The 19,538-nt window shown below is 47.5% G+C and overlaps 1 protein-coding gene across 5 annotated transcripts in view; it reads left to right on the forward strand.

The window, feature by feature from the left end:
- The first annotated feature begins 4,444 nt into the window (after positions 1–4,444).
- Positions 4,445–19,538, forward strand: part of rce1a (Ras converting CAAX endopeptidase 1a) — a 39,766-nt gene continuing 24,672 nt past the window's right edge. The window contains exons 1-3 of one of the 5 annotated variants that reach the window (XM_072245708.1): positions 4,445–4,553; positions 11,702–11,804; positions 17,957–18,040. In XM_072245708.1, coding sequence (XP_072101809.1) covers positions 4,468–4,553; positions 11,702–11,804; positions 17,957–18,040 — 273 coding nt within the window. In that variant the 5' untranslated portion in view covers positions 4,445–4,467. Of the gene's footprint in view, positions 4,581–11,701; positions 11,805–17,956; positions 18,041–19,538 lie in introns of all 5 variants that reach the window. The other 4 variants (XM_072245707.1, XM_072245712.1, XM_072245711.1 and 1 more) reach the window with 4 other exon arrangements.

Consider the following 19,538-nt stretch of genomic DNA (forward strand, 5'->3'; position numbering starts at 1 on the left):
ACCGAAGGGTCAAAAATATCACTTCTATTTTTTTCTAAATTTAAACTTAATATAGTTTGAGAAAACCATTGGAATGTAGTTGGAGAATTAGTTTCCTTCCAGTTCAACAAAATAGATCTTCTCGCCATTAAAGTAACAAATGCTATCATTCGACAGGCTGAAGACAAAGATCTATGTTCTACCATTGGCAATCCAAAGATTGCCGTAATAGGATGGGGTTTTAAATCGAAGCATAGAACTGCTGAAATAATATCAAAAATGTCTTTCCAATATTTTTCCAAAAGAGGACAAGACCAAAACATAGGAGTTAAAGAAGCCACTTCAGAGTGATGTCTATCATAAGTAGGATTTATATGGGAATAAAAATGAGCTAGTTTATCTTTGGACATATGAGCTATGTGTACTACTTTAAATTGTATTAATGTATGTTTAGCACATATAGAAGAAGTACTAACTAATTGAAAAATTTTTCCATATCATTCTTGACTTGTGCCCAGTTGCTGCTGGAAGGACTTCAGGGAACCAGAAAATGAATCGGTTATGGCAGGATAACCTCTCTGGCTTCATGTTTTGGCAGGAATTTCTACTCACCCTCTGCAGTTGATAGCGACAGACTCACATATGGGAATGTTAATGGAATTTTTAACAACAAGAACACGTATACCGAAACATATGCTCAGTGACCGCATTATTAGGTACATCCTCTATCTAAAAAAAAGTGGCCCCTGGGTGTATGTTTGTGGTCTTCTACTGCTGTAACCCATCCACTTCAAGGTTCATCATGTTGTGCATTCAGAGATGCACACTACAGTTGTTATTGGAGTTACTGTCGCCTTTCTGTCAGCTTGAACCAGCCTGGCCATTCTCCTCTGACCTCTCTCATTCACAAGGTGTTTTCACCCACAGAATTGCCGCTCACTGGATGTTGTTTTGTTTCTTGCATCATTCTCTGTAAACTCTAGAGTGTTGTATGTGAAAATCCCCGGAGGTCAGCAGTTTCTGAGATACTCAAACCACCCCATCTGGCACCAACAATCATTCCACGGTCAGTCACTTAGATCACATTTCTTTCGCATTCTGATGTTTGGTCTGAACAACATCTGAACCTCTTGACCATGGCTGCATGCTTTTATGCACTGAGTTCCTGCCACATGATCGGCTGATTGGATATTTGCATTAACGCGCAGGCTAACTATATTAACTAATAAAATGGCCACTGAGTGTGTAGTGTAATGCGTCGTTTGCGTTAACAACTTACACACCCTACGGATGGACTGGGGACAGCCGGCAAGTGTCATCGCCCATTGCAACACCAACATAACATGCCCACACTGTACAACAGAACAACACAAGCAACAACATCAAAAACACAACAGCAAGAAAATAACAACAGGAAAACAAGCCCCTTTCCTCCTTCCCAACCACCCAGACACCTGCTCACCCTCAGGTTGGAGGAACAACACCTTATATTCCGTCTGGGTAGCCTCCAACATGATGGCATGAACATTGATTTCTCTAACTTCCATTAAGGCCCCTCCTCCCCTTCGTACCCCATCTGTTATTTATTTATTTATTTATCTATCCTTTCTTCTCTCTCTGTCCCTCTCACAATAACTCGTTTTAGATTTTTAGATTAGATTATGAGGACACTCAGTCCTCTTTTATTGTCATTTAGTAATGCATGCTTTAAGAAATGATACAATGTTCCTCCAGAATGATATCACAGAAACACAAGACAAACCAAGACTAAAAAAACTGACAGAAACCACATAATTATAACATATAGTTACAACAGTGCAAAGTAATACCATAATTTGATAGAGGAACAGACCATGGGCACGGTCAAAAAAAGTCTCAAAGTCTCTCGAAAGTCCCATCATCTCACGCAGACGGTAGAAGGAAGAGAAACTCTCGTCCTGCCGTGAACCTCCAGCGCCGCAAACTTGCCGATGCAGCATCCTGGAAGCACCCGACCACAGTCCGACTCTTGAGTTCATCCGAAAACTTCGAGCCTCCGACCAGCTCTCCGACACCGAGAACCGAGCACCATCCCTGCTGAGCGCTTCGACCCCGGCCCCAGTAATAGGCAATAGGCAAAACCGAGGATCTGGGGCCTTCCCCTCCAGAGATTCTCAACTGCACAGTAGCAGCGGCAGCGAAACAGGCATTTCAGAAGTTTCTCCAGATGTTCCTCCGTGCTTCTCACGTCTGTCTCCACCAAATCAGGATTGTGCATGGTACCTACTTAACAAATACGATATCATTTCGGAGCGGCCGCGCATGCTGCATCGCACCGCCATCTTCTCTTCCCCTCCTTACCTGCTCTCCATCCTCCTCTGGTGCTCCCCTCCCTCTTTCTTTCTTCCCAGGCCTCCCGTCCCATGATCCTCTCCCTTCTGTAGCCTTGTATCCCTTTTGCCAATCAACTTACCAGCTCTTAGCTTCATCCCTCCCCCTCCTGCTTCTCCTACCATTTCGGATCTCCTCCTTCCCCCCTCCCCCTTCCACTTTCTAATCTCTTACTAGCTCTTCTTTCAGTTAGTCCTGATGAAGGGTCTCGGACCGAAACGTCGACTGTACCTCTTCCTATAGATGCTGCGTTCTATCAGCATTTTTGTGTGTGTGTTGCTTGAATTACACATTTCCTCATTACACAAATCCTACAGATTTCCTCATGTTTGTGAACAGAAATGGTGCATTTGCTTTCAGGATGAGCAAGGATTGCATCCCACAATCTTGATTGAGAAGTTGCAGAACCTGGGCTTCCATACCTCCCTCTGCAATTGGATCCTAGACTTCCTAATCGGAAAACCACAATCTGTGCGGATTGGTGATAACATATCCTCCTCGCTAACAATCAACACTGGCGCACCTCAAGGGCGTGTGCTTAGCCTACTGCTCTACTCTCTATATACACATGACTGTGATGTAGTCATAAAGAAGGCAAGACTGCAGCTATACTTAAATATTAAGAGTTTGAAGAGATTTGGCATGTCAACAAATACACTCAAAAACTTCTACAGATGTACCGTGGAGAGCATTCTGACAGGCTGTATCACTGTCTGGTACGGAGGGGCTACTGCACAGTACTGAAAGAAGCTGCAGAGGGTTGTAAATCTGGTCAGCTCCATCTTGGGTACTAGCATACAAAGTACCCAGGACATCTTCAGGGAGCGGTTTCTCAGAAAGGCAGGTTCCATTATAAAGGACCTCCAGCACCCAGGGCATGCCCTTTTCTCACTGTTACCATCAGGTAGGAGATACAGAAGCCTGAAGGCACACACTCAGCGATTCAGGAGCAGCTTCTTCCCTCTGCCATCCGATTCCTAAATAGACATTGAATCTTTGGACACTACCTCACCTTTTTTTAATATACAGTATTTCTGTTTCTTGCACTTTTTAAAAATCTATTCAATATACATATACTGTATTTGATTTACTTGTTTATTTATTATTATTATGTTTTTCTCTCTCTGTGTTAGATTATGTATTGCATTGAACTGCTGCTGCTGAGTTAACAAATTTCACATCACATGCCGGTGATAATAAACCTGATTCTGATTCTGATTTCTGGTGCAGAATTAGGTTTAATTTTACATGCATATGTCAAGAAATTTGTTATCTTTGTGGCAGCATTACAATGCACATAATAATAGAGAAAAAACGGAATTACTGTAAGAATATATATGAGTTAAATTAAATGAGTAGTGCAAAAATAGAAATAAAAAAGTAGCGAGGTCGTGTTCATGGGCTCATTCAAAAATTGGATGGCAGAGTGAATCGGTGAGTGTGTGCCTTCAGGCTCCTGTACCTCCTCCTTGATGGTAGCAATGAGAAGAGGGCATGTCCTGGGTGATGGGGGTCCTCAATGATGGATGCTGCCTTTCTGAGGCACCGCTCCTCGAAGTTGCCCTGGATACTACGGAGGCTGGTGCCCATGATGGAGCTGACTGAGTTTACAACTCTCTGCAGTTTACTTTGATCCTGTGCAGTAGCCCCCGCCCCTCATACCAGACAGTAACGCAGCCTGTCGGAATGCTCTCCACGGTACACCTGTAGAAATGTGCAAGTGTCCTTGGTGACGAACCAGATCTGTTTCTTTTCCCTGCTTGTTTGCGGGTGCTTGCTGTCCGATCGAACTACACACCAAGTGTGGTAATCAGAAATGGTTCATTGGCTTGAGAGGTGAGTATATATTCTCATTGCATCCTGGTGCATATGACAAAAACAAATCTGAGCCTCTCTCGTTTATAGGATTACTTTCCTCCTTTTGCAATTCGTTTAACCTATTTAATTTACGTCCACCTGAAAAGTTGAGTTGATTGCAATGACCGTAGCAGTCACTCTTGCTTTGATTTTATGAATGGAGTCTGAGGGGGGCATAGCCCGCGGATGACGTCAATTCTCCGCGTCGCAGGACAACGTGCGTGGGGCGAATATCGCGCCGGAAGTGTCGGTGCGCCGACGATGGCGGACCATGGCGGCGGCGCCGACCTCTGCTCCGTCTCGGTGGTGTCCTGCCTGCTGCTGGCCTGCGGCTACGTGGGCAGCCTGTACGTGTGGAGGAGCCGGTTACCCAGGTAACGCGGGCGGGGGTGCGCGGCCACGGCGGCAGCCGCCCCCCCCCCCAGGCGGGCGGGGTGAGCGGGGGAGAGCCGGTTGCCAGGGCAAGACCGTTGCTAGGGTAACCCCAGCCGGCGCCTTTGGGTGGCGCAAGGACGAGGGGTGCAGAGGAGAGTCTCCCGACCGCAGAAGCCTCCCGTGCAACAGTTGTAAAACTCCGGTGCTGTTGCCGAGAACTTTCCCAAAATCATCCCGCAACTTAATTTTAAAATACGAGAATGAGGGCAACTTCGTCTACATCAGCGTCTGAGGGCAGGGGAAACCATCGGCGAAACAGATGCATGAAATTCCTATTTCCTCTTTGTAGCCACTGCTGAGGTTCAGCAAGTTGCAGGTTCTCTCCACACTGCTTCTCTCTTCCGCGTCAACCGGGTAGTTGAGTGGGCAAGCCAAAAATTTTTTAAAGACACACCAGTGTGAAAGGCTGTTGTTGCTGCTTAGCTTGAGTAAGAATTAGTGTTGGCGGGCTTTCAACTGCTGGTGAGAGCTTACAGAAGCGAGGTAGACCGGCTAGCCGCAGCTACAACCTTGCCATCAAAGGGCTGTTTGTGGACTTCAGACCAGTTCTCATAGAGCAATCACAGGTGGAGATAGAGAGAGCAATGTCAAGTTCCTGGTTGTCAATATCTCTGGGGACCTAACCTGATCTCAGCAGCTATAAAGAAGGCAAGGCAGCGGCTATATTTTATTAGGAGTTTGAGGAGATTTGGTTTGTCACCTAAACCACTGGCAAATTCCTCCAGATGTACCGTGGAGAGCATTCTGGCTGGCCGCATCACCATCTGGTATGGTGGGGGGAGGCTTGGATCACAGTAAGCTGCAGAGAGTTGTAAGCTCAGTCAGCTCCATCACGGGCACCAGCGTCCGTAGTATCCAGGACACCTTCAAGGAGCGGTGTCTCAAAAAATCATTAAGGACCCCCATCACCCAGGACATGCCCTCTTCTCATTGCTACCATCAGGAAGGAGGTACAGGAGCCTGAAGGCACACACTCAATGATTCAGGAACAGAAACATTTTTATCATTTCTTAATGCATGTATTACTAAATGACAATAAAAGGGGACTGCGTGTCCTCATCATAATAAGCTTCTTCCCCTCTGCCATCCGATTTCTGAATGGACACTGAACCCATGAACACTACCTCACAATTTTTAAATTTCTGTTTTTACGCTGCTTATTTAACTTAACCACTTAATATAATTATGTATACTTACTGTAATTCACAGTTTTTTCCCTCTATTACTATGCATTGTACTGCTGCTGCAAAGTTAACAAATTTCACAGCACATATTGCCGGTGATGTTAAACCTGATTCTGATCATTCCCCCCCCATCATCTAACGGCGGGAGAAAACGCAACGCGGTGGCGGGGAGACCGTGCCAACTCCACGGGAGGTCAGCGCTGAATCCCGGTCGTCAAGGTGACCGGTGTGCCGCCGAGGCTGGCCCTCCGGTGGGGTAGTGAGGGAGGTGTCACCCCTCCGGAGGGGAGTGCTGTCCCGTCGCGGGAAAATGTGGCCCTTTCCGGTGGTGGGGGGGGTGGGGGTGAGGTGGGGAAGAGACAGAGGAGCATCGCTGAATGAATGTTGTGCTGTGGAGGAACAGTGCTAAAGGGCCAGCTTCACTTTAAGCTGGGCGAATCCTGGGGGAGCACTGCTGCGGGGACAGTGGTGGTCGTATCTGACCCAACCTGCAAGAGAACGGATCATTGAAGTAGCTATCTAATCTATCCAAAAGAGAAACAAAATGGAGGGCTACGTGGGAGGGAAGGGTTAGATTGATAACACAAAATAATCTGCAGATGCTGGGGTCAAAGCAACATTCATTGCATCCGGTGCTCCCGGTGCGGCCTCCTCTGCATCGGTGAAACCCGACGCAGATTGGGGGACCGCTTCGTCGAGCAGCCTCCACTCTGTTCGCCACAACAGACAGGATCTCCCGGTAGCCACCCATTTTGACTCTGCTTCCCATTCCCAATCAGATATGTCCATACATGGCCTCCTCTACTGCCATGATGAGGCTAAACTCAGGTTGGAGGAGCAACACCTCATATACCGTCTAGGTAGTCTCCAGCCCCTTGGTATGAACATAGAATTCTCCAACTTCCGGTAATTCCCTCCCCCTCCCCTCCTCTATCCCTATGTTTCTCTGCCCCCTCCCCCAGCTGCCTACCTCCTCCCTCTTGGTTCCGCCTCCTTCTGCTACTCATTGTGTTTTCCCCTAGTCTTTCTTCACCTTTCCTGCCTATCACCTCCCTGCCTCCCTTCCCCACTCCTTTATCTTTCCCCTTACTGGTTCTTCACCTGGAACCTACCAGCCTTCTCCTTCCCACCCTTCCCCCCCCCCCACCTTCTTTATAGGGCCTCTGCCCCTTCTCTCTTCAGTCCTGACGAAGGGTTTCGGCCCGAAACGTCGACCGATCTTTTCCACAGATGCTGCCCGACCTGCTGAGTTCCTCCAGCGTGTTGTGAGGGTTAGATTGATCTCAGATGGTGCCTGTACTGTGCTGTATAACTGTTACAGAGAGTTTCTAAACATTTCTAAAAATATGGTGGTATGGTCACTATACCTCCAAGAGGACCACAACCTCGCTGTAGGGTTTGGAGGCTTGCGTGCCTCAACGACCAGGCGAACTGTGTTGGCTGGAGTCAGGGCTCTGTGCTTTGGTAGGGTCACCCATGCCAAGCAGGTCAAGAGGTAGAGGCCAGAGTGGTCCGCTGGTCCTCTAGGTTCAGGGCCGACAACCCTGACTGGTCAAACAGAACGGTTAGGGGAACGGCCATGGAGAATCCTAAACCTGAGGGCGACTCAGCTCAAATTGTCAGGGAAACAGTGATGAAGAATCCTTCTCCATCTGAGTGTGACGGTATTCCCGGTGCTCCACCCGGGACTTGCATGACTGACAGTGGTGAAAACCGAGAGGAAGCTACTGGCGCCATGAAGGAAGCCCTGAACACCACCAAGACCAAGGACAGACCTTCATTGCCACCCGAAGTGTCAGGCGTGCAGCAGGCAGTGAGCAAGTGAAGTCACCATCGCATCGTGAATTGTGGGAGATCGCTGTGTGCATATTGGCCGCAACAATTCCGATTATGGAATAAAGACTTCCAAATGAGTCCCCTAACATGTTGGAATCGTGAAAGGTGGGCAGCATGGTAACGTAGTGGTTAGCACAACACTTCACGGTACCAGCGACCCGGGTTCAATTCCTGCCGCTGCCTGTAAAAAGTTTTGTACGTTTCCCCCACAGTCCAAAGGCACAGGATGCAGGACGTGCTTTGATTTTAGTGGCATGGATGGTAGGGGTGTGGAGGGCTACGGTCCCGGTGCAGGTCATTGGGAGCAGGCAGTTTAAATGGCTCAGCACAGACTAGATGGGCTGAAGGGCCTGTTGCTGTGCTGTACTCCTCTATGACTCTGGTTATAGGTCAGACAAAAAAAACGGTCTTCATTGTAATCAGACATTACATGCATTTCTTTGCAATAGGAAGGCATATTTCGCAGCAGTCAATTTTGCAAGTGGGGCCGGTGCAGACTTGCAAAATGAGTTTCACTCTCCTACAGGTGAAAGAAAAACTAACGACTTGTTTTGGCTTGAAATACAAGAATCTCTACCTTTTTTATTTTTCCATGATCTGTTCCAACCTGCAAGATCTGCTGGTTTAATTGAAGCCTGATTTATCAGCGATCTGACTGAAATACTTTGGAGTTTTTCTATTTCATACAGGAATTTGGGAACCTTATTTTATCCAAACATATGTTCTATATTGTTGAAGTTGTGTTGCTGAAGCCTTGCGGTTTTCAGTGTGTGCAATTTGCTTAAAAATCTGTAGATAGTGGCTGACATGAGCTTGGAACAGTACAGGCCCTTCAGCCCACAATGTGCCGACCTTTTAACCTACTCCAAGATCAATCTAACCCTTCCCTCCTGCGTAACCTTCCATCTTTCTTTCATCCAAGAGTCTCTTCACTACCCCTAATGTGTCAGACTCTACCACCACCCTTGACAGTGCGTTCCACACTCTGTTTTAAAAAAAAACCTCTAACATCACCCCCCTCATCTTTCGTCCAACCACCTGCCCCTGCCATTCCCGCTCTTGGAAAAAGTCCCTGGCTAGCATTTCTTGGCCATTTCCAGTGCCCCTTGAGAAGGTGGTTCGCCATGCCTTCAAACGCTACCAACGGGGAAGATAGTGACATTGGAACAGCGAGCTGCTGATCTCCCTCTCTCATTGCTGCAGGAGGGATCTCTCTCCCCCTCGCTGGTGAGAGCCTGTGTAAGATACTGACATGCAGGGTTATAGACATTTTTGAGCGTTTTAGGTGACAAACCAAATCTCAAACTCCTCATGAAAGATGGCCGCTGTCCTGCTTTCTTTGTAGCTGCGTCGATATGTTGGGACCAGGTTAGATTCTCAGAGATATTGACACCCAGGAACTTGAACTTGCTCACTCGCTCCACTTCTGATCCCTCCATGAGGACTGGTGTGTGTTCCCTCGTCCTATCCTTCCTGAGGTCTTACGTTGAGTACAAGGTTGTTGTTGTGACACCACTCAACTAGCTGGTACATCTCGCTCCTGTACGCCCTCTTGTCACCATCTGAGATTCTGTCAACAATATCGGCAAATGTATCATCGGCAAATTTATAGATGGCGTTTGAGTTTTTGTTTGGAGGAGTTTAAAACTTCAAATCAATTGATTTCCGATAAGTACACGAGTCATCCAGTATTGTACAAATACTACCACTTTTCTGTGGATTGTTAATATTTGCCTGAAGTTGCGCACTTCTTTGATTTAATGTCATAATACATTTCATCTGTCTTGTCTTTGCCTCCCATCTTTCAAGCAACTTAATCTATCTTCCTGACCTGACATCTCCTTCTGTGGGTCAGGATCAGATTTTCGCTGATAATATTAATGTGAACTGCCCCAGGATGTTTTACTGTAATGGGGGTGCAACTTCTTACATTAAGGTAGCTATTACACTGGACAACAAATTTTTTCGGAAGTGTTGCTTCCTCAGAATTTATGGTAGGCCGCTTGAAGCTGAACACGAATACAATTCCGGACTACTTGTATCACGTAGGAATTTGTAGAAACTAGAAATGAACTTTTATCGAATATAACACGTTTAATTGCATGATGACACTGATGCTTTGTAATAGTTCATCTAAGCCAAAAAGAAATACTTTCAGCTGGCCGGTGGTACAATGGCATCTATATTGGACTGTGAGGTGATTGTTCCCAAGTTAGAATCCAGCCGATTCTTTGCTTGCTCTCCATCCGTGCTGGATTGAACATTGAGCTAGCGTCTTAGCCTAGTAAAAATCAGTCAAATGCTAAAGAAACGGTGAGGTTGCTGCCCAATGTGAGAGAAATGACAACAAAAATGCTTTGATGATTTTCATTTGTACTGTGAGGCTTCTCACTGAAGTCTCCAACAATGATCAGCCAGCACTGGTGGAGTCCAGTTGCCCTGATACCGTTTCTCCGTGACCACGATGTCCTGGTGAAACCTTTCACCGTGCTCGTCACTGACAGCGCCAGGACTGGCAGGGAAGAGGTCTATATGGGGAGGCAGAAAATGAATCTTTAGTGACATGTTGCTCTTCATGGTTTTGTGTGCTTGAAGCATGTCGTCAACGTAGTTTGATGCTCCGTAATTGCCAAGAAAATTTTCAACCATATGAGAGACGGCGCACCACACGGTCAAGTTTGTCTATGTCTGCTCATGCTGTTTCTGTGCCTGATGCGAGAACCTACACACTGGATAGAAGCTTCCTTCTCTGTGCTATCAGAATTTGGAACAGCCTTCTAGATGCTGTGGTTGGAAACATCTGCGACGATGGGGTCCGAGCCTCCAAGAGTCGAGTCAACAGATATGATATCTCACCTCTCCCTGATGCCTGCAAATTATATACAATATCACGGAAATCAATTTTTTTGAGAGCGAGTGAGAGAAAGCAAGAGAGAGTGAGAGCAAGCAAGCGAGAGAGAGCGAGCGAGAGAGAAAGCAAGCGAGAGCGCTTGAGAGCGCGTGAGCGACCACGAGAGAGAGAGAGAGAGACAGCGAGCGCGCCATTGCAGTGTGTTCCCAAAAAAATATATAAAACGTACGTCACCCCAGACTACACTAAAGTGTATCCCTGCCTAATAGGGGTCAAAATAATGACAGTGTTGCTCGCTGCACTGTTTGCAACAGTGACTTTTCTATTGCCCATGGTGGGTTAAGACTGTAAAAGACGTGTTGAGGTGAGTTTAACAGGTGTCATTCATTCATTAGCGTAGCTAACATTATTTAAACTAGCTGGCCAGCTGCTAAGGAGCTACTCTTTTGCAGACATCCCACCTCTCCTGGAAGTCTCCCGCAAATTGATGGCGCTACCTCCCTGAAATGAGTTTTTGCAGGGTGGGATGTCTGGGTCAAACACCTATCATCTCTGGGAGGGAAGTCACATGCTTCTTCATAAGCTATCATGAAGGGGACCAGGATGGCAATGCTCGGTTGTTGGTAGGTAGGGCTAATACCTGCCATTCAAGAGCACTTGTGAGTTATGTTCCGGCTGGACTTAGTCCTTAAACTGCTGGAGAACAGTGCGGGAAGAACAGGTGCTGTTTTCTCCCGGTAGGGATTAGTTTTTAGTTCCCAGTGCTCCTGCCACGTTTTGTCACCCTGCAACCTTATCCTTCAATCTCTTTGAATTATGGAGGACAGCATGTGTATAAATGTCTCTCTCCAGCAGACTTCATCATGATCATCATGACTCCAGTATTTCCACTATTTTTTTTTAAAAAATGGTGCACGATTGGGAGATTTCATGATGATTTCTATGATCAGCAGCCCAAAATCCATAAGATACACCCAAAAGTATTCAGGAAGCAAAATTGTTGTTGTCCAGTGTAATAAACCCACAAGATACTGAATACATTATTAGGTTTTATTCAGGTTTATTTTCTCTGTGTTGTTTTGAAAACTGTCCCTTCCAGCACGACGCACGAGGTCCCAGAGCGAGGGACGGGGTGGCTGCTCCCACAGGGGCTGTAGGAATGACTGGTTATCTTTCGTGTGCCCGACAGGGATCACCCAACCGTGATCAAGCGCCGATTCACCAGCGTCCTGATCGTCTCAGCACTTTCTCCGTTATGGGTCTGGGTGTGGCGTCAGTATACAGGCTTCAAGGTATGTCTGTGGCTGAGGCATCGTGTTGCTTCAAAGTTCAGAGTAAATTTATTACCAAGGTACGTGTATGTCGCCGTATACAACCACTTTCTTGCAGGCATACTCAATAACACTATAAAATAATGACCATTTCGAATCAATGAAAAATCGCATCAGCTGGGGCTTTCGACTAGTGTGTGTGGAAGACAGCAAACTGTGCAAAACACAAAGAAAGAAATAATAATAATAAATAAGTAAGCAATAAATATCGAGAACGTGAGATGAAGAGTCCTGGGCAGTGAGAACGTCAAAGATGGGGCAAGGGAAGTTGAGTATAGTTATGCAATCATGAGGAAATCTGCTGATGCTGGAAATTCAAGCAACACACATCAAAGTCGCTGGTGAACGCAGCAGGCCAGGCAGCATCTCTAGGAAGAGGAGCAGTCGACGTTTCGGGCCGAGACCCTTTGGCTCAAGTGACTGGTGGTTGAAGGGTAGAAATTGTTCCTGAACCTGGTGGTGCGAGTCCTGAGGCTCCTGTACCACCTTCCTGGTGGCAGCGGCGAGAAGAGAGCGCGGCCTGGGTGGCAGGGATCTCTGACAATGGATGCTGCTTTCCTGCAACAGCGTTTCATGTGGATGTGCTCAATGGTGGGGAGGGCTTTACCCGTGATGGACTGGGCCACATCCACTACTTTTGTAGGATTTTCCGTTCAAGGGTGCTGGTGTTTCCATGCCAGGCTGTGATGCAGCCATCACACAACTATAAAAGTTGGTCAAGGTTTTTAGATGTCGTGCCAAATCTCCGCAGACTCCTAAAGAAGTAGAGGCACTGCTGTGCTTTCTTTGTAATTGCCCTAACGTGCTGGGCCCAGGACAAGTCCTTTGAAATAGTAACACCCAAGAAATTTAAAGTTGCTAACCCTCATCACCTCTGATCCTCTGATGAGGACTGGCTCACGGTCCCCTGGTTTCCTGCTCCTGAAGTCAATGATCAGCTCCTTGCTCTCGCCGACGTGGAGTGAGATGTTGTTGTTGTGACACCACTCAGCCGGATTTTCAGTCTCCCTCCTGTGTGCTGATTTGCCACCACCCTTGATTCGGCCGACGACAGTGGTGTCGTCAGCAAACTTGATCATGATAGGCATCCGTGAGTCTTGTGGGACCATGGATTTGCGCCTTGGAAGGTTTCCAGGGCGCAGGCCTGGGCAAGGTTGTATGGAAGACCGGCAGTTGCCCATGCTGCAAGCCTCCCCTCTCCACGCCACCGATGTTGTCCAAGGGAAGGGCATTAGGACCCATACAGCTTGGCACCGGTGTTGTCGCAGAGCAATGTGTGGTTAAGTGTCTTGCTCAAGGACACAACACGCTGCCTCAGCCAAGGCTGGAACTAGCGACCTTCAGATCACTAGACGAACGCCTTAACCACTTGATTATGGCGTATCACCAGCCCAATTTGAGATCCACCCTGATTGCCTGGAAAGATTGAACCTTGTTGATTTCTCTCCAGTCCTCCTGAGACATATCTAGTTCTTATCTGACCGCTTCGTTGAGCACCTCCGCACGAGTGGCTAAACATTTTAATTCCAGTCAACGCACACAGAATGCCGGAGGAACTCGGCAGGCCAGGCGGCAATTATGGGGGGAAAAAAGTACAGTCGATGTTTCAGGCTGAAACCCTTCGGCGGAAAAAAAGATGAGACAGAGATAGAGAGGGAGACAGAAACACAAGGTGATTGGTGAAACCGGGAGGGAGAGGGGTGAAGTAACGAGCTGGGAAGTTGATTGATGAAAGAGATACAGGGGGAATCTAATTGGTGAAAGAGACAGAAGGCCATGGAGGAAAGTAAAAGGGGGAGAAGCACCAGAGGGAGCCGATGGGTGGGCAAGGAGATGAGGTGAGAGAGGGAAATGGGAATGGGGAATCTGGACGATCGCACTAATCCTTGCAAGTCCATTTGTCTCTCCCCACTGGTCTCCCTCCTGGTACTTATCCTTGCATATCGTTCCCTACGCGACCCCCTTGTCCATTCATCCTTCCCCCACTGATCTTCCTCCTGGCACCTTCCCTTGCAAGCGGAACAGGTGCCAGCCACACCTGCCCCTACACTTCCTCCCTCACTACCATTCAGGGCCCCAAACAGTCCTTCCAGGTGAGGCGACCCTTCACCTGTGAGTCTGTTGGGGGTCGTGCACTGTTTCCGGGTCTCCCGTTGTGGCCTCTTGTATATCGGTGAGGCCCGACGTAGATTGGGAGACCGCTTTGCCGAGCACCTTTTTCCGCAAGAAAAAGCAGGATCTCCCATTTTAATTCTACTTCCCATTCCCATTCCGCAATGTCCATCCGTGGCCGCCTCTACTGTCATGATGAGGCTACACTCAGGTTGGAGGAGCAACACCTTATATTCCGTCTGGGTAACCTCCAGCTTGATGGCATGAACATCGATTTCTCAAACTTCTGGTAACTCTCCTTCACCATTACCCATCCCCTTTTCCCTCTCTCACCTGATCTCCTTGCCTGCCCATCAGCTCCCTCTGGTGTTCCTCCCCCCCTTTTCTTTCTTCCATGGCCTTCTGTCTCTTTCACCAATCAACTTCCCAGCTCTTTACTTCATCCCCACCCCCCGATTTCACCTATCACCTTGTGTTTCTTCCTCACCTCCCCTGACCTTTTAACTCCGATTCTTCATCTTCTTTTTCCTCCAGTCCTGCCGAAAGGTCTCGGCCCAAACCTTCGACTTTCCCCTGGAGGCTGAAGGCCTGCTGAGCTCCTCCAGCATTTTGTGTGTGTCGTCCGTCCGCAGAGTTACTCCTGTTTGTGATTTGCTGTTCCTTATTGGTAGCCGGCCGGCGGTGCAGTGACATCCGCACTGGACTTCGAGCCGAGCGGTCCTGGGTTCGAATCCGGCCAGCTCCTTGCGCGCTTTTCACCCCGTGATGGGTTAAGCGTCGAGCTAGCGTAAAAATCAGGCAAGTGCTGAGGAAACGGCGGGGTTCTGCCCGCTTTGTCACAAGGTGCGCAGAGAAGCAACAACAACCCCTTATTTTCAGTTACCTTCTTGACAGCAGATCCAGTGAGTAAATACAGGAGATTCTGCAGGTGCCGGAAATCTCAGGCAACACGCACAAGATGATGGAAAGGAAGGGAACAGAAGTCAGAATAAGAAGGTGGGGATGGACCAGTTTCTAGCCGCGTATTACATGGACTTTGAGAAATACTGCTAAACTTGCTTCGATGTCCTTTATCATGCATGGTAAACACAGTTTCAACGAAAGGGTTTGTGAACCCTTTGCAATTACCTGGTTTTCTGCATGAATTACTCATAATGTGGGATCTGATCTTCATCTCAGTCACAACACCCAAACAATTGTACTACTTTAAAATATCACAGTCTAGGTTCAAAAAAGTATGGAATCTCTGGGGCCTTCTACAAAAGCTCTTTGGAGTTAGATGTTCCAATCAGTGAATGCTGAAGGAGGTGAAAAAGAACTCAAGGGTACAGCAAAAGACCTGCAGAAGTATCTTTTAATGTGTCCTCTATAAGAAAAACACTGACAAAGAGTGGTGTTCATGGAAGGACCCTACGGAGGAAACCACTGCTCTCCCAAGAAAGAGACATTGCTGCACATCTCAAGTTTGCAAAAGGGTACCTGGATGTTCTACAACGCTTCTGGGACGATGGTCTGTGGACAGATGAGACAGAAGTTGAACTTTTTGGCAGAAATGCCCACCACTATGCTTGGAGGGTAAAGGGCACTGCATGCCAACATCAAAACCTCATCCCAACTGTGAAGCATGGTGGAAGGAGCATCATGGCTGTGGGCTGCTTTACTGCCTCAGAGCCTGGACAGCTCAGGGAACAATGAATTCAAAATTGTATCAAGACATTTTACGGGAGAGCAGTCCGTCACCTGAAGCTTAATAGAAGCTGGGTGATGCCGCAAGACAATGATCTGAAACAGAAGAGTAAATCAACAACAGAATGGTTTAAAAAGAAGGAAGTTCGTAATTTGGAATGGCCAGAACTTAACCCAATTGAGATGCTGTAGCATGACCTGAAGAGGGCTGTTCATACAAGGTATCCCAGTAATACTGATGAACTGAAACAGTTTTGTATGGAGGAATGGTCTAAAATTTCCCCTCACCATTGTGCAAGTCTGATCAGCAGCTACAGGAACTGTTTGGTGGAGGTTATTGCTGCTAAATGAGGTTCTACTGATTATTAAATACAAGGGTTCAAGTACTGGACTGTGAATGATTAAAAAACGTCTTCAATAAAGACAGGAAAAGCACAGTTGTTTGTGTGTCATTAGTTTAGGCAGATTGTCTATTATTGTGACTTAGATGAAGGCCAGACCACATTTTACAAGTAGTTAATGCAGAAAACCAGGTTCACAAACTTCTTGCAACTGTGGATTGAGCCAGCTGATCGCTGTGATTAGAGTACTAGGTTTCTGTCGCAGAGTAATGTCTAAACATTCATCCTGACGATAACCTAACTCATTCGCAACACACATCAAAGTTGCTGGTGAACGCAGCAGGCCAGGCAGCATCTGTAGGAAGAGGTACAGTCAACGTTTCAGGCCGAGACCCTTCGTCAGGACTAACTGAAGGAAGAGTGAGTAACGGATTTGAAAGTTGGAGGGGGAGGGTCTCCTATCGTCCCCCCCATCCCTCCCCACTGATCTCCCTCCTGGCACTTATCCGTGTAAGCGGAACAAGTGCTACACATGCCCTTACACTTCCTCCCTTACCACCATTCAGGGCCCCAAACAGTCCTTCCAGGTGAGGCAACACTTCACCTGTGAGTCAACTGGGGTGATATACTGCATCCGGTGCTCCCGATGTGACCCTTTATATATTGACGAGACCCGACGCAGACTGGGAGACCGCTTTGCTGAACATCTACGCTCTGTCTGCCAGAGAAAGCAGGATCTCCCAGTGGCCACACATTTTAATTCCACATCCCATTCCCATTCTGACATGTCTATCCACGGCCTCCTCTACTGTAAAGATGAAGCCACACTCAGGTTGGAGGAACAACACCTTATATTCCGTCTGGGTAGCCTCCAACCTGATGGTATGAACATCGACTTCTCTAACTTCCGCTAAGGCCCCACCTCCCCCTCGTACCCCATCTGTTACTTATTTTTATGCACACATTCTTTCTCTCACTCTCCTTTTTCTCCCTCTGTCCCTCTGAATATATCTCTTGCCCATCCTCTGGGTCCCCCCTGCCCCTCCTTGTCTTTCTTCCCGGACCTCCTGTCCCATGATCCTCTCGTATCCCCTTTTGCCTATCACCTGTCCAGCTCTTGGCTCCATCCCTCCCCCTCCTGTCTTCTCCTATCATTTTGGATCTCCCTCTCCCCCTCCAACTTTCAAATCCCTTATTCACTGTTCCTTCAGTTAGTCCTGACGAAGGGTCTCGGCCTGAAACGTCGACTGCACCTCTTCCTACAGATGCTGCCTGGCCTGCTGCGTTCACCAGCAACTTTGATGTGTGTTGCTTGAATTTCCAGCATCTGCAGAATTCCTGTTTGCGTTCTGCAGAATTCCTGTTGTTTGCGTTTTTCATTCGCAACATGTTTTGATGTACATGTGGCAAATAAAGCTAATATCTCTCGTTTAAGGTTGCCCAGCACATAATTTAATGGTTGCTGTGCAACACAATTTTAAGAATAGTATCTTAAAAAAAAGTTAGACCATAAGGTTTTGGAGCAGAATTAGGCTATTCAGCCCATCGAGTCTGTTCCACCATTCGATCATGGCTGATTTATTTTCCCTCTCAACCCATCCTCCTTCCTTCTCCTCATAACCTTACTAATCAAGAAACTGTCGACCTCATTTTAAATATACCCATTAACTTGGTCTCCACAGCCATCTGCGGCAATAAATTCCACAGGTAACAAGGGGAGTCTTCCCATTTCTTCCTCTGGATTTTAGACCCCACTTCCTTTCCAGTCCTGTTGAAAGGTCTCGGCCCAAGACTGTTCATTCCCCTCCATAGATACTGCCGGACCTGCTGGGTTTCTCCAGCATTTTGTGTGTGCGTGTGTGTGCGTGTGCGCGCGCGCGTGTCGCTCTGTCAGTAACACCTGCCTCGGCTGGAGACATCGTCCCGCGTGCATGCAGGGCGAGAAGGGTCTGACTTGCTGAATGTTCTGATCAGACAGGTCCGTCGCTGCTGACGTTGCTGGGCATCCACTTGGAGGGCATCTTGGCGGCTGCCTGCTTTCCACTCCTGCTGACCATGGTGAGTGTGTGGACGGGGTAAGTGAAATCTGCTGGAATCACTCTGATTTCAATGTTTTTATTAACTCTGAATAAGAAGAGAAGTTGCATTAGATCTTTGGAACCTTAGTTAGACCATTCTGTGAACTGTGAACGGTTCTGGTTGTACTGGGAGAGGCACCAGAATGGGTAGGATGTGGGAACACACACCATTCCAATAGAGAGATCAGACGGGGAGAGAGTGAGCAGTTTCAAGTTCCTGAGTGACAATATCTCTGAGGATCTATCCTGGGCCCAACATATCGATGCAGCTACAAAGCAGACACAACAGCGGCTGTATTTCATTGGGAGTTCGAGGAGGTTTGGTACGTCACCGAAGACACTCGCAGATTTCTTCAGATGTACCGTGGAGAGCATTCTGACTGACTGCATCTGGTATTGGGTGGGGTCGGGGGGAGCTACTGCACAGGATCGAAATAAGCTGCAGAGAGTTGTAAACTCAGTCAGCTCCACCATGGGCACCAGCCTCCGTAGTATCCAGGACATCTTCAAGGAGCGGTGCCTCAGAAAGGCAGCATCCACCATTAAGGACCCCCATCACCCAGGACATGCCCTCTTCTCATTGCTACCATCAGCGAGGAGGTACAGGAGCCTGAAGGCACACACTCAACGATTCAGGAACAGCTTCTTCCCCTCTGCCATCCGATTTCTGAATAATGGACGCTGAACCGATAAACACTACCTGACAACTTCCTTTATCTCAATTTTTGCACGACATATTTAACTATTTAATACTTACTGTAATTCTCAGTTTTTTTCTCTATTATTATGTATTGCATTGTTCTGCTGCTGCAAAGACGACAAATTTCATGACATGCAGATGATAAGCAGTGATTCTGATTCAGAGTGCACTGAAGATTAACAAAGTCGACACCAGCACTGACACAGCATTGGTAGAGGTCAGGGCTGTGGCAGGTGCTGTTGGACCACTGGAGTGCCTTTGTGAGGATTAGCCTTATTTGTCTCAAGAAAATCAAAGCAACTTACAATGCTGCATCAACAATTTACACCTCCCACGGATTTGCACTGAGAGCGGTCTGCACGTGCACGGGCTTGCTGTTCTGGTTAACAACAGATGGTGCAATCCGGGTCATGTTACGATCAAGGAACGTGTTTGTAGCCCGGATATTGAACTTTTTGCTGTTGGACTCCGGCCATATTATTTGCCAAGGGAAATCTCAAATGCAGTTGTGGTTGTTGTGTACATCCCTCTGCCAACCTGACGTCGGTGTGTAACATCATTTACACCATTGGGCACGGGAGTACATTCAGCCAGAGACTCATTCCACCGGGATGTAGCACTGAGCGTCATGGGAAGTCATTCCTGCCTGTGGCCATCAAACTTTACAACTCCTCCCTTGGAGGGTCAGACACTCTGGGCCAATGGGCTGGTCCTGGACTTATTTTTGTCTGGCATGGTTTACATATTATTATTTGATTGTTTGTGGTTTTGTATTGCT

The sequence above is a fragment of the Mobula birostris genome, chromosome 28 (assembly GCF_030028105.1).
Source record: "Mobula birostris isolate sMobBir1 chromosome 28, sMobBir1.hap1, whole genome shotgun sequence".
NCBI lineage: Eukaryota > Metazoa > Chordata > Chondrichthyes > Myliobatiformes > Myliobatidae > Mobula > Mobula birostris.